This window comes from Bos indicus, chromosome 1, assembly GCF_029378745.1.
Source record: "Bos indicus isolate NIAB-ARS_2022 breed Sahiwal x Tharparkar chromosome 1, NIAB-ARS_B.indTharparkar_mat_pri_1.0, whole genome shotgun sequence".
NCBI lineage: Eukaryota > Metazoa > Chordata > Mammalia > Artiodactyla > Bovidae > Bos > Bos indicus.
The window spans coordinates 43,080,765-43,096,759 of NC_091760.1; the positions used below are offsets into that span (position 1 = coordinate 43,080,765).

The window sequence follows — 15,995 nt, forward strand, 5'->3', positions numbered from 1 at the left end:
TGGTTGGATATGGCAGAAGAAAATATGACTCTGGTGATAGAATTTGTTCTCACAGGACTCACAGATCTCCCAAGGCTTCAGGTCCCCCTTTTCCTGGTGTTCCTGGTCATCTACCTCACCACCATGGCAGGCAACCTCGGACTGATTTTTCTCATCTGGAAGGACCCCCATCTTCACACCCCCATGTACTCATTCCTGGGCAGCTTGGCCTTTGTAGATGCTTGCTCGTCATCTTCTGTGACTCCCAAGATGCTTGTCAACACCTTAGACAAGAGTCAAATGATGTCTCTCTTTGAGTGTATGGCCCAATACTATTTTTTTGGTTCCAGTGCCACCACAGAATGTTTCCTCCTGGTGGTGATGGCCTATGACCGCTATGCAGCCATATGCAGCCCCTTACTTTACCCAGTGGTGATGTCCAACAGACTCTGCACTTGCTTGATAAGTGCATCATATGCAATTGGTTTTCTGCATCCTATAATACATGTAGGATTATTATCTAGATTAACTTTCTGCAGGTCTAATATAATACATCACTTCTACTGTGAAATCTTGCCACTTTTTGCAATTTCTTGCACTGATCCATCAATTAATGCATTAGTGGTTTTTATTTTTGCTGCTTTTATACAGGCTTTTACTTTTACAGGTATTATAGTCTCCTGTATTTGTGTCCTCTTTGCCATCCTGAAAAAGAAGTCTGAAAAGGGCAGGAGCAAAGCCTTCTCCACCTGCAGTGCCCACCTTCTCTCTGTTTCCTTGTTCTATTGCACTCTCTTCTTCATGTATGTGCGTCCTGGGTCTGGCCAGGATCAATATCAGGATAAAATGTATTCACTGTTCTACACAATTATAATTCCCCTGCTAAACCCCTTTATTTATAGCCTAAGAAACAAGGAAGTTTTAGGTGCACTTAGAAAAATAATAAAGATATAAATATTTATCAGGAAAACATTCATAGTCTTTCCTTTTTACTCTCCATTTACATAAAGTATAATAACTGGACCTGGGTTTTGCACATAGGGACCAGCTAAGATGGAGAGGGAAATGGCAACCCACTCCAGTGTTCTTGCCTAGAGAATTCCATGGACAGAGGAGCCTGGAGGGCTGCAGTCCATGGGGTCGCAAAAGAGTTGGACACGACTGAGTGACTACCACACACACACACACACACACACACACCCCACAGCTAATAAGTTTTTAATTCGATTAATAATAATATTTAGACTAGATATGCTTGCCTTAGTTATAAGTGAACCTAGGTTCTAAAAATAACTGATGAATAGGGTAAGATATTACTTACTTGTTGTGAATGAAACTGCAGTTCCAAAATCGCTAAGCTTGAAATATGTATAAGCTTTTCTATTTCCAGATATAATGTTTAAAATTTTTATGAACTTATATTCTATTAAATAAAGATTCAAGTCCATGTGAAATTTCTATTAAAAAGTATGCGTGTCCTCCAAAATAATTCTTGAGCATATAATTTTTCAAAACCCTCTCTTTTGTTAATATTTGGAGAAGGAAATGGCAACCCAGTCCAGTATTCTTGTCTGGGAAATCCCATGGATGGAGGAGCCTGGCGGGCTACAATCCATGGGATTGCAAGAGACTGACATGGCTTAGTGATTAAACTACTAAAAAATAATGAATCTTGAGGCAGTTAAATAAAAATTTCTAATGGTTTTAATAGTAATTTTACAAATTAAGTTAGTTTGTATCACATTCCTAAAAGGGTATGAAAATTAAAAAATACTTAAAATAATTAATTTTCTTGTAATATGATTAAAAGTTCTGAGTTTTCAAAAACTTCTTAATTTATTAAATAATCTTACTGAGTTTCTTTTCCTGATTGACTACTGATTGAATTATATACTGATTGAGTGTGTGTGTGTGTGTGTGTGTGTGTGTTTGTATCAGGAATTGGCAGCTACACGAATTGGGATGTATACTTGATCAAATCATAGTTACATAATTTAAATGGATTTTTTCCTTACAAAAACTATGCATAGTTTCCATCTGGCCCTTTTTCCCCTTGCCTCCTAACTTTATAACATTTGGCCTTGTGAATACCCTAGTGAAAAGTAACGGAAATGATATCCCCATGAACAGGACACATTCTCCTGACCCCTAGTCTATTAATTGATTTGAGCAAATAAACAATAATTTGTGGGTCAGATACCCCAAAGCCCCAGGTGGGCAGACTGCCTTCAGCACAGTGTGTTTAGGATTTGTTTAATCAGACCCTTGATCCTGTGGTGCATCTGAGTTCTGACCCTGTTGTGAAGACTCATTCTAAGCAGGTTGCTCTCTGTGGATGCAGAAGCTCTGTAGGAGTTCCTGTCTCCATCTCTTCATAGTCAAAGCCAGTGGCAAAGCTTTCTTTTTATTATGTGCCACATAGATGGTTTAGGCTTGGCCATTATGCAATTGCTATATGTCAATAGATAGTCATTGACATATCTATTGGTTGGTTTGAAATCCACATAATACCTATATACCGTGAGAACTGGGGCATTTCAGGTAATGCTCAATCCAGTTTACAGCATATCATAAAAAGGAATAACTTTTGATGTGTCAGACCCTGTTGATAACAAGTGACAGAAGCAGTAAATGAATAAATGCCATCAACTAGGTCTTGAATATTTTCTTCTTCCTCACCCAGAGAGTACAGATTATGGTTCTCACTCTTGGTTATCAACCCAAACCAAGCAAATTAGAATCTGTAGGAGGCGTTCTCAGGCACTGGTAGTTTTATAAACCTCTCCAAGTGATTCTAACGTACAGCCAATGTTGATAATGACTGGAAACAACTGTGAAACTTAACAAGTTTTCCATGAAGATAGATGATTAGCAATTCACAAAAAGCTAACTGTAATTATTCCCTAAGAAATTCTTTTCTTGCCTTATTAGAGTCTCATATTTAAGCAGGTACTTAATTTTAGTTGGACAGCTCTCCATTTTCTGTACTTAATTTTAGTTGGACAGCTCTCCGTTTTCTGTCCATATTATATGGTATTAAAATCAATCTGCTGAATATCAGCTGAACTATTATAAAATGTCTACTAGGTATTTAATTTATATAGTTGGAGCATATAACCTGTATATAATATTTAATTTGGTCACTTAAGCAGAAGAGGAGACAATAATATAGAGATTTTTCACTTGAGTTTGTCATTATCAAACTTAGATGAGCATGAGCCCACAGCTGTTGGAGTCAGCAAATCATTGGTGGGCTGGGCCTTAGGTTTTTCTTTTTTTTTTTTCATTTTTTTTTTTATTTTTATTTTTTATTTATTTATTTTTTATTTTTAAACTTTACAAAATTTTATTAGTTTTGCCAAATATCAAAATGAATCCGCCACAGGTATACATGTGTTCCCCATCCTGAACCCTCCTCCCTCCTCCCTCCCCATACCATCCCTCTGGGTCGTCCCAGTGCACTAGCCCCAAGCATCCAGTATCATGCATTGAACCTAGACTGGCAACTCGTTTCATACATGATATTTTACATGTTTCAATGCCATTCTCGCAAATCTTCCCACCCTCTCCCTCTCCCACAGAGTCCATAAGACGGTTCTATACATCAGTGTCTCTTTTGCTGTCTCGTACACAGGGTTATTGTTACCATCTTTCTAAATTCCATATATATGTGTTAGTATAGGTTTTTCAATATTCAGAAGATTCTCAGGTGATTCTGATGCATCTGTAGGCATTGGACCACATTTTGAAGGTCAAAGGACTAATATTGCTCAAGCATCCATGGCCAGCAAGTTGGAGTCTGAATTCTGATTTCTTCCTAATAGGAAAGCCTACCTACTATGGCCTGAATGTGTATATCACCTCGGCACACATATACTGAAAATTCAAGCCCCAAAGATGATAGCTTCCCTGGTGGCTCAGAAGGCAAAGAATCTGCCTGCAATGCAGGGGACCCAGGTTTGATCCCTGGGTAGGAAGATCCTTTGGAGAAGAGAATGACTACCCACTCCTTTATTGTTACCTGGAGAATTCCATGGACAGAAGAGCCTGGCGGGCTATTGCCATGGGGTCACAAAGAATCAGACACAACTGAGTGACTTTCACTATTCACTCACCAAAGATGATGGTAGGGCTTTGGGGAGTTGCTTAATCCATGCAGTGGAACCACATGAATAGGATGAGTGGAGTGTCATGTGGTGGAGTCTCATAAATGGGATGAGAGTCTTATATAAGGGGTTTCAGAGAGATCCCTACTTTTATTCTTCATGTGAGGACACAGTGAGAACATGTAGGTGATGAACCAGGGAAAGGGTCTTCACCAGAATTAGGTCATTTTGGCACCTTGATTTGGACTTCCCAGCCTCCAGAAATGTGAGAAAAAAATTTCTGTTGTTCCTAAACCATCCAGTCTAGTGAATATGCTTTTATGGCAGCCCAAATGGGCTAACACATGACATCATATTTAATTATTACTTCAAGACTTTCAAAGTGTGTTCATCTGAATCATCTTAATTGATAATCAGGTGGTATTTCCTCCATTTACAAATCAGGCAGCGTGGAGCAGTGGAAAAGCACAGGTTGTCAACTCAGAAGAACTATTTTTTTTTTCCCGAATCTCAAATGAGGCTAAAAGTGATCACAAGAACCTCCATTATATTTGCTAATGCATAGAGTGAATAAAGAATGTTTGAGGCTAACTCAGTAGACAGTGCCTTAATTTCTTCATGTGTACAATGAGTATAATAATATGTACTTGTGATGTCTCCATACATAGGAAATCCTAAAGATGCAATCAGAAAACTACTAGAGCTAATCAACAGATTTAGTGAAGTTGCCGGATACATGATCAATACAGAGAAATCACTTGCTTTCCTATATACTAACAATGAAAGATTGGAAAGAGAAATTAAGGAAAGAATCCCACTCACCACTGCAACAAAAAGAATAGAGTACTAGGAATAAACCTACCTAAGGAGACAAAAGGGCTGTATGCAGAAAACTATAGGACACTGGTGAAAGAAATCAAAGATGACCCAAATGTAGAGATACACCATGGTCTTGGGTTGGAAGAATCAATACTGTGAAAATGACTATACTACCCAAAGCAATCTACAGATTCAGTGCAATACTATCAAAATACCAATGGCATTTTTCACAGAACTAGAGCAAAAATCTTAAAATTTGTATGGAAACACAAAAGATCCCAAATAACCAAAGCAATATTGAGAAAGAAAAACAGAGCTGGAGGAATCAACCTTTCTGACTTTAAAATATACTACATAGCTACAGTAAACAAATTTTTATTGATCTCAGAAGTTGTACATGTCTGCCAAGTACATATAGGTCTGGCATATATCTTGCCAAGCTTAACATGAATATGATTATGTGACTATTATGTGTATTCATAATTACAGCTTTTGATGATGATGTAGCCAAGGAAACAGCCCAAAAGTTTTCAAACTAATAAGAAAATAGGAGTCATATATCATTCAACTGAAGTTATTTTTGAAAAGTTATATGTAGCACACTCATAATATTATTTACATATAGAAATGTTTATATAAATTATGTTTATATAAATGTATATATAGCTTCTGCGTATAATTGTACATAAAAACCCAAAAGATAGCTGCAATGATCAGTGATTAGTGAAATTAGAAGAATTTTTTTCCTCTGTACTTTCTACATTTTCCATTTTTTTCTACAATTAAACAGTGATTCTTTTGTTTTTAAAAGAAAGAAATGGGCTATAAAAGTAATAGTTTAAGAACAATATGTTTGTAATGATTTGTTGATTAGTGTATAATGCCTGGTAGGCTGGTTGTATTCTATAGGGAATTTTTTGATGGCTTTGGGGGAACTTCAATATTGTCTTCACTAACAGATTTTAAGATGGAAGATATAAATACCTTTTTCTTCAAAGTGCATTTTTGAAGGAAATTAATTGTGGATGAATATTTGTTTTGACATCTTGTTCTTATACACTGAGCTGTTCATGAAAGTCTATATTTCTTTGTATCTTCTTATAGGAATTAGGTGAAAACACAATGCTATTATTGTCATTATTCTTTCCATAAAAAGTGTAGAACAAATTTACTTTTAGTACCTAGAGTCTCTCATTAGCTGTCAAAATATTTAAAATTCTTTTCAGATTGTTTTTCTACCAAATAGAACAGAAAGTAACCCTAAACTGAATAAATATACATTATATTCTCTAAACCCTATGGATACAAAGCTATATACTTGGAGAATGAAGACTTGAATTCATGCTATTACATATAGAGTTCTTAACCACTATGCTATGCTACTTACTAAATAGCAAAGAGGACTCTTAGTTTGATAAGCTGTGGGCCTATTTTCCTTAGAAAATTCAGTGCACTATAGATGAGAATCTTAAAATGAGGTCATAAAGTGCATACTCATTTAATAATTCAGAAGCAGAAAATTAGCTTCAGAAAATTGGTTACGTTTTTGTGAAAATTTTCTTTTCCAGAATAATGGGCCATAGAACGAATCTATTTAATATTTTTATCTGTAAAAGTGGAATTCATTTTGGCCTTTACTGTAGTTTCACAGAATCTGAAGATTTTCCAACAGTGAAGAATGATATGGTTATGGAGCTGTTAGGACAGTCTACGTCTTGGGCTTCATCCTGGTTCTTGTTTACTTTGTACTTCTCTGGAAATAGGCAGAAAGATGGAGTTGACCACATCTGCCCGGAGCCACATCTTATATTCGAGGCAGAGTGTAAAACAGAATAATATGCTCCTTTCAGTGATTTGACAGCAGTGTGCTTACTTAATAATCACTGCCAATTTAACCAACTCTCTGTACTTTTGTCTAATATTAATCCCCAACCATCTCTTTTCCTATTCTCTATGAAGATGTAGAAGGACTTTTTCTCAACATAGCCTCTCTTTTCAAAGGGAAAAACAACTTCTAGGTCCCTTTCTGTAGAAAATATCCCAATTCTTATCTATACTTACGGTTCAAAGATTAATCGTGTCAAAACTGAAGTTTTCACAAAATCTGTATTTCTTAAATTTCCCACGTGGTGTCCTCTCTTTGAATTATAAAGTAGGTGCTTTAAGAAAACATTTTAGGCCAGCAGAGACTTGGCAGTGAAATCTTCAACAACCTTATACAGAATTGGTGACTAGGTTAAAGAAATAAAAATCTGCATTGGAATGACTCCCACTTGGCTGAGTCATTGAAGAGCAGGGAGTTATGAATCCAATAACTTTGAGTACTCCCTTGCAGGGTTATGTACTTAGATCAGCTGTTTTTAAATGGGTAGACCCTGCAGCAGGGATTTGGGTATACAAAACACATTTTATGTTCAGAATTCTTCATAATTTGTTATTGATGAAATGAATTGTGATGATACAGACTTAGGTTTACCCCCTGGGTTTCCACAGGAACCAGCCTTCTCACTTGCTTCCCAGGATTATAAAACTCACGTATAACTTCATGTTACTGGTTTCCTATTAATGTTGTTGATCTTTTTCCTTATTTGATTTGGATTTAAACAACATTTATAATTTTTACTACTTAAATTGAAACAGCTCCAAAACACAGGCTAATCTTTTTGACTATAGTGTCTTCTGTAATGCTTTCATCCACTCTGATTTTGAAATTTCCAGTTCTTATCTCAAACACAGCAGGAAAAAAAATGCTACAATTGTTTTAGTATTACAAGCCTCTGATATACTAGAAACATTCTCAGTTAACTTCATGATAATTGTTTACTTGGCATGTTTAACAACGTCTCTTAGATCCTTTTCAAATCTGCAGATGAGCGTCTAGTGTCAGGTTTCTTTTTCTTCTTAAAAGATGGGTTATTTCAGCATCTTAGTGTGATACCTGAGTTAGAGGTTCTATATTTGACTGAGCCAAGAATGATGATGTTCTAGGTTAGGAGCAATAAAAATGTTTGATGATGGACTGAATGATTATGATCATGTATGGGACTTTATTGGATAAAATTAACAAGAATATATTTGAAATTTGAGTGGTTTTGATGAATATATCATCAAAAGAGTCAGGAATATGGGGTAATTTCATGAATATGAACAACAAAATGATAATGGATAGAAACAACAAAATGATAATGGATAGAAATCAGCAGAAGTGGGATTTTAACTTACTGTCTTATTCATGTCTTAGGACGTAAAAAACATATATATGTGATAGATAGGCTATATAAAGGTATAGCCTACTTTTTGGTTCAGTAGAAAATACATGGAAGAGTTTTGTTTGAAACAATGAAAAAATTTTTGAACCAGTCTGAATTTTTAGAGATTTTAGTTTAAAATGCATTATGTACTTTTAATTCTGTACAAAGTTTCAGTGTTAATATAATACATTCAGTTTTAAGATATTTATGAATGACAAGTTATGAACTAAGTTAACTGGTGTTTATAGCCTCCTCCATAAACCTTTAAGTACATATATATATATATATACACACACACACACATATATGTGTATATATGTATGTATACATATACATATATGTATGTATATGTGTGTATATATATACCTTTAAAAAAGACTTTGCTTCTGAAAATTATTTATAATATTTATCGCACCATGTAGTTGTTCAGTTATGTCCAATTCACAGTACTCTGAAGTGTGTTTTAAAAAAAAGAGACACTACTTCAGTCAGAGCATCAGAAACAGAGGAAGACATTACCATCCAATACATGTTTTCATGAATATTGATAAATTTTCTGATTTCAATTCTCCATTGCAGTGATCAGCCTGAGTGGATATGATGGAGGCAAACAAGACTCTGGTGATGGAAATTGTTCTCACAAGACTCACAGACGGGAGAGGGCTGCAGGAAGGGCTGCAGGTCCCCCTGTTCCTGGTGTTCCTGGTCATCTACCTCACCACCATGGTGGGCAACCTTGGACTGATTTTTCTCATCTGGAAGGACCATCTTCACACCCCCATGTACTCATTCCTGGGCAGCTTGGCCTTTGCAGATGGTTGCTCGTCATCTTCTGTGACTCCCAAGATGCTTATGAATTTTTTATCTAAGGATCACGTATCCTTCATTGAATGCATCACCCAGTTCTATATTTTTGCTTTCAGTGCCACCACAGAAAATTTCCTCCTGGTAGTGATGGCCTATGACCACTATGCAGCCATACTCAACCCCTTGCTTTACCCAGTGGTGTTGTCCAACGGACTCTGCACTTGGTTGATAAGTGCATCATATGCAATTGGTTTTCTGCATCCTATAATTCATATAGGATTATTATTTAGATTAACTTTCTGCAGGTCCAACATAATACATCATTACTTCTGTGAAATCTTGCCACTTTTTACAATTTCTTGCACTGATCCATCTATTAATGCTTTGGTGCTTTTTATTTCTGCTTCTTTTATACAGGCTTTTACTTTTATTACCATCATAGTTTCTTACACCTTTGTCCTCTTTGCCACCCTGAAAAAGAAGTCAGAAAAAGGAACAAGCAAAGCCTTCTCCACATGCAGTGCCCATCTTCTTTCTGTTTTCTTGTTCTATGGGACTCTCTTCTTCATGTATGTGCGTCCTGGGTCTGGCCCTGATCAGTATTAGGATAAAATGTATTCACTGTTCTACACGATTATAATTCCCCTGCTAAACCCCTTTATTTATAGCCTAAGAAACAAAGAAGTTTTACTTGCATGTAGAAAAATGATAAAGAAATAATTATTTATTAGGAAATCTTTTATTATCCTTTACTTTTTCTTCTTTTTAAATAAAGCATAATGCGTGGCCATGGATTTTCACATAGTAGGGACTGAATGAATAGTTGTTAAATGCATTAATAATATTTATACTAGCTATACTTGTCTTCAGTTCAGTTCAGTTCAGTCGCTCAGTCGTGTCCAACTCTTTGCGACCCCATGAATCGCAGTCACCATCTGCAGTGATTTTGGAGCCCAGAAAAATAAAGTATGACACTGTTTCCACTGTTTCCCCATCTGTTTGCCATGAAGTGATGGGACCAGATACCATGATCTTCGTTTTCTGAATGTTGAGCTTTAAGCCAACATTTTCACTCTCCTCTTTCACTTTCATCAAGAGGCTTTTGAGTTCCTCTTCACTTTCTGCCATAAGGATGGTGTCATCTGCATATCTGAGGTTATTGATATTTCTCCCGGCAATCTTGATTCCAGCTTGTGCTTCTTCCAGCCCAGCGTTTCTCATGATATACTCTGCATATAAGTTAAAGAAGCAGGGTGACAATATACAGCCTTGACGTACTCCTTTTCCTATTTGGAACCAGTCTGTTGTTCCATGTCCAGTTCTAACTGTTGCTTCCTGACCTGCATACAAATTTCTCAAGTTATAAGTTAATGTAATCATCAAAATAATTAATGAATAAGAACAGTCATCACTGACTTTTTCTTGTTATTTTAAATTCATCTTCAAGGATGAAACTGACACTGAATCCCCCAAATTATTAGGTCTTTGTAACATGAAAAAGCTCGTGTTTTCAGATACACATATTTAAAACTCTTGAACTTATATTCTTTTAGAGGAAGATGGTCTGTGTAAATGCTCTTTTGAAAATGTACTCATGCTCTCCAAATTAATTCTTGAACAAGTAATTTTTCAAAACCTCATATGCACATCAAATACTGTTAGACTAAATATGGCAACATATATTCCTCTTGAGGAACTTGAATATTTCTAGATTTAAAAAGTAATTTGAAAATTACCTGAGATTTCCCTTGCATTTAATCAAAGATATTAAATTAGCATGTAGTTAAAACAATGAATTTTCCTGCAAGATTATAAAATGTTTAGTCTTCAAAAAAAATTTTTTTTAATTTATTAAGTAATCTTACTGAGTACCTTGTTCCAGGTGTATGTACACCAATTGCATACAGTTCCCCACCCTAGAATTGACAACAACCTGAAATAGCACGGTTGTTGTTCAACTCACAATTACATAACTTTTTTTTCCTTACAAAAGCTTTGTATGTTTTCTGCCTTGTCCTTTTGCCATTTGGGGTTCCTGGCCTTACTGTATATGACCTTGTCAGTATCCTACTGCTAAGTCGCTTCAGTCGTGTCCGACTCTGTGCGACTCCAGAGACGGCAGCCCACCAGGCTCCCCCGTCCCTTGGATTCTCCAGGCAAGAACACTGGAGTGGGTTGCCATTTCCTTCTCCAATGCATGAAAGTGAAAAGTGAAAGTGAAGTCGCTCAGTCATGTCCGACCCTCAGCGACCCCGTGGACTGCAGCCCACCAGGCTCCTCCGTCCATGGGATTTTCCAGGCAAGAGTACTGGAGTGGGGTGCCATTGCCTTCTCTGTGTCAATATCCTAGTGAACAATAAAGGAAGAGATGTTTCTATATACATGACACATTTTCCTCACCCCTAGTCTCTGTTTTTATTTAAAGAAATAAACTGTTGAATCATACAACACAAAAGCCCAAGGTGGGTAAGGCTGACTTTAGGATGTCCACAGACCCTCATTTTCCCTTATTCCTCTCACTGCATCTAAGTTCTGCCTTCTGCTGTGTGGGCTCATTTTAAGCAAATTGTTCTCTGTTTGCTAATTTTCTTAGGAATTCCTATCTCCATCTCTCTGCAGTCAAGGACAATGGCAAAGTTTTCTCCCTCTTTTTTAAATGTTTTATACATTTTTGTATGTGGTCTTACCTATGCCATGCTCAATCACTTCAGTTGTGTCCAACTCTTTTCGACCCTAAGGGCTGTAGCCTGCAGTCTCCTCCGTCCATGGGATTCCTCAGGCAAGAATAATGGAATGGGTTGCCATGCTCTTTTCCTGGGGAGCTTCCTGACCTAAGGATTGAACCCACGTCTCTCATGTCTGCTTCATTGGCAGGGTGGTTCTTTACCACTAGTACCACCATATACATGCTGTGGCTATATGTTAATATATACACTTTCTCTGTTACCTTATACCTTTATCACTTCTGAAATACTGATACTAATTTGGGGTACAATATAGAGGCAGATGACTACTTTTTAACCCTTTTGTCAGCACATGGTGATACATGTCAGGATCTGCTATCATCCTATGTCAAGACTGCCATCTTACAGTCCCTCTGGTGAAAACCAGTCATAGGAAGTTACAAAGTCAATAGGATAAAGAAAGTGAAGTCACTCAGTCGTGTCCAACTGTTCGTGACCCCATGGACTATAGCCTACCACGCTCCCCTGTCCATGGGATTTTCCAAGGAAGAGTACTGGAGTGGGTTGCCATTTCCTTCTCCAGAGGATCTTCCCAACCCAGGGATTGAACCTGGGTCTCCCACATTGTAGGCAGATGCTTTACCATCTGAGACACCAGGGAAGTCAATAGGATAATATTTTTGTAAACTAAACAATAAAATTTTAATTTCTTATTTTTAACATGTTACTTTTCATGGTGGAAAAAGCTAACAATTGCTTTTCAGCAATTCTTAAGGGTAGAGTTTCTAAATTCATTTATTTCCTTCTTTGGTATATGTTGACATACCAAGTTTGATGAATTTACCTTTCTTGTTTTTTCTGTATATAACTAGAGGATTTAACCTTGATCACTTCATGGGAAATAGATGGGGAAACAGTGGAAACAGTGTCCAACTTTATTTTTTTGGGGCTCCAAAATCACTGCAGATGGTAACTGCAGCCATGAAATTAAAAGACACTTACTCCTTGGAAGGAAAGTTATGACCAACCTAGATAGCATATTGAAAAGCAGAGACATTACTTTGTCAACTAAGGTCCGTCTAGTCAAGGCTATGGTTTTTCCAGTGGTCATGTATGGATGCGAGAGTTGGACTGTGAAGAAAGCTGAGCAGCTAAGAATTGATGCTTTTGAACTGTGGTGTTGGAGAAGACTCTACAGAGTCCCTTGGACTGCAAGGAGATCCAACTAGTCCATTCTAAAGGAGATCAGCCCTGGGTGTTCTTTGGAAGGAATGATGCTAAAGCTGAAACTCCAGTACTTTGACCACCTCATGTGAAGAGTTGACTCATTGGAAAAGACTCTGATGCTGGGAGGGATTGGGGGCAGGAGGAGAAGGGGATGACAGAGGATGAGATGGCTGGATGACATCACTGCCTCAATGGACATGAGTCTGAGTGAACTCCGGGGGTTGGTGATGGACAGGGAGGCCTGGCATGCTGCAATTTATTGGGTTGCAAAGAGTCGGACACGACTGAGCGACTGAACTGAACTGAACTGAACTCTGTTAAAAGGAAGACATTTCATAATAGGGGGGAAAGTCTACCTCTTCTGGCCCTAGGAGGTGATGAGGGAAAACAGAAGATGCAATGGTAGGGAGGACTCAGACATGCAGGTTTTAATCCCCCATCTGGAGAGGCTGGGGATTTGGAAAGTAAAGAGGAAAATTAGATGGGTATGAGTAGTGTGTTATCTATTGCTGTTTTAACATTAGCATTGTGGCTTAAAAAATTAAGCCACAGAACGCTTAGTGGCTTAAAACAACACTAATTTATCATATTACATTTCTGTAGTGCAGAAATCTTTTTAAAAATTTATTTATTGTAAATTGGAGGATAATTGGTTTACAATATTGTGTTGGTTTCTGCCATACATCAACATGAATCAACCACAAGTATACATATGTCCCCTCCCTTTCAACCTCCCTTTCACCTCCCACCCCATCCCATTCCTCTAGGTTGTCACAGACCATTGGTTTGAGCTTCCTTTGTTATGCAGCAAATTCCCACTGGCTACCCATTTTACATATGGTAATATATATGTTTCCATGCCACTCTCTCAATTCGTCCCCCCCTCTCATTCCCCCACTGTGTTCACAAGTCTGTTCTCCATGTCTGCATCTCCACTGCTGCCCTGCAAACAGGTTCATCCGTACCATCTTTCTAGATTCCATATATATGCATTTCTGTAGAGTATTTTTCTCTTTCTGACTCAATTCCTTCTGTATAATAGGCTCTGTGTTCATCCATCTCATTAGAATGGATTCAAATGTGTCCCTTTATATGGCTGAGTAATATTCCATTGTATATATGTACCACAGCTTCTTTATCCATTCATCTGCCAATGGGTATCTAGGTTGCTTCCATGACCTAGCTATTGTAAACAGTGCCACATGTAGTGCAGAAATATGACATAGATTTCACTGGAGTAAAATCAAGGTATCAGTAGGGCTGAATTCCTTTCTGTATTCTGTGGTGAATAATTGTTTGCTTTCCTTTTCCAGCTTCTAGAGACTGTCCACATTATTTGGCTCAGAGTCCTCTTCCTCTACCATCAAAGCCAGCACTGTTGCATCTCTCTGTGTCTGACTTTTGTGGCTACATTTTCTTTTGACCCTGATTCTTCTGTTTCCCTCTTCCACTTTAAGCACCCTTGTGATTGCACTGGACCCACCTAGATAAACAAAGATAATCTCTCTATTTTAAGGTCTGCTGGAACACTAACTCCCTTTTTGCTATGCAACATAATATTTTTGCTGGATCACATAGTGGTGGAGGCATTATTTTGCTCATCCCAAAAGTTTTAGAAAAGAGCTGCTGCTGCTGCTGCTGCTAAGTCGCCTCAGTCGTGTCTGACTCTGTGCGACCCCATAGACGGCAGCCCACCAGGCTCCCCCGTCCCTGGGATTCTCCAGGCGAGAAAAAGAGCTACTTGTGCCTAAATTCCAGTTTAGGGCCTGAAAAGAAATCATATCTGGCTCTGATCCTTCCTTTTCTGCTTCTATTCAACAAAATATTAGAGGTCCTAGCTACAGTAATCAGACAAGAAAAAGAAATAAAAGGTATCCAAATTGGAAGGGAAAAGTCAAAATTGTCACCATTTGCAGGTGACATGATAAGCTATGTAGAAAACCCTAACCTCTCCACACAAAAATTATTAGGACTAATAAATGGATTCAGCAGAGAAGCAGGATACAAGATTAAAACACACAAATGCTTGCATTTCTTTACACTAACAATGAAATATCAGAAAGAGAGTGTGCATATATATATATATATCTCAGAAAGAGAGAGTGAAAAAAAAAACCCATTAAAAAGCATCAGAAAAACACCTTAGGAATAAACTTAACCAAGGGTGTGAAAGACACATATGCTGAAAACCATAAAACATTGATAAAGGAAATGGAATATATTAAAAGAAATGGAAAGATATCCCATGCTCTTGTGTTGGAAGAATATTGTCAACCATACCACCGAAAGCAATCTACAGATTTAACGTGATCCCTATCAAAATACTCATGACATTTTCACAGAACTAGAACAAATAATCCTAAAGTTTATATAGAACCACAGAAGACCCAGAACTGCCAAAGCAACCCTGAGAAGAAAGGACAAAGGTAGAGACATAACTCTCCAGTCTTCACGCTATACTACAAATCTACAAATCAGCATAGAACTGGCACAAAAATAGACATATAGATAAATGGTACAGAATCACACACCTACAGTCAATTAATCCTTGATAAAGGAGACAAAAGTATACAACAGAGAAAAGATAGTCTCTTCAAGAAGTAGTGTTGGGAAAGTTGGACAGCTACATGTGAATCATGAAATTAGAACACTCTCTCACACCATATACAAAAATAAACTCAAAATGGTTTAAAGACCTAACAACGAGACATGAAACCAGCTTCCCTAGTGGTAAAGAATCCCCCTGCCAGTGCAGGAGACACAGGTTCTATCTCTGGTCTGGGAGGATCCCACATGCCACAAAGAAATGAAGCCAGTGCTCCACAACTATTGAGCATCTGCTCTAGAGCCCAGGAACTGTAACTACTGAGCTCATGTGTCAAAACTAATGAAGCCCACACAACCTAGAGCCCATGGTCTGAAATAAGAGAAGTCACCACAATGAGGAGCCTGCACACCATGACCAGAGAGTAGCCAGTGCTCCCCACAACCAGAGAAAAGCTAGCACAGAAAACAAAGATGCAATAGCCAAAATAAATAAATTAAAGAAAAAATAGCCAAATTGGACTTCATAAAAAATTTTTTTAAAAAAGACATAAAGCCACAAAAAATCTAGAAGAGAA

The 15,995-nt window shown here is 37.5% G+C and overlaps 2 protein-coding genes across 2 annotated transcripts; both read left to right on the forward strand.

Moving 5' to 3' along the window:
• On the forward strand, window positions 1–933 carry LOC109562255 (olfactory receptor 5AC1-like). The gene has a single exon (XM_019965320.2). The coding sequence runs from the start codon at window positions 10–12 to the stop codon at window positions 931–933; it is 924 nt and encodes a 307-aa protein (XP_019820879.2). The 5' UTR covers window positions 1–9.
• Window positions 934–8,752: 7,819 nt separating this feature from the next.
• LOC109563926 (olfactory receptor 5AC1-like) lies at window positions 8,753–9,568 on the forward strand. The gene has a single exon (XM_019967398.2). It carries the CDS (start codon window positions 8,753–8,755, stop codon window positions 9,566–9,568), a length of 816 nt encoding a protein of 271 aa, XP_019822957.2.
• The last annotated feature ends 6,427 nt before the right edge of the window (window positions 9,569–15,995 follow it).

Bases quoted from the DNA above. Each gene is read 5' to 3' on its own strand.
- LOC109563926 (XM_019967398.2), top strand. From the start codon at position 8,753: ATGATGGAGGCAAACAAGACTCTGGTGATGGAAATTGTTCTCACAAGA.
- LOC109562255 (XM_019965320.2), top strand. From the start codon at position 10: ATGGCAGAAGAAAATATGACTCTGGTGATAGAATTTGTTCTCACAGGA.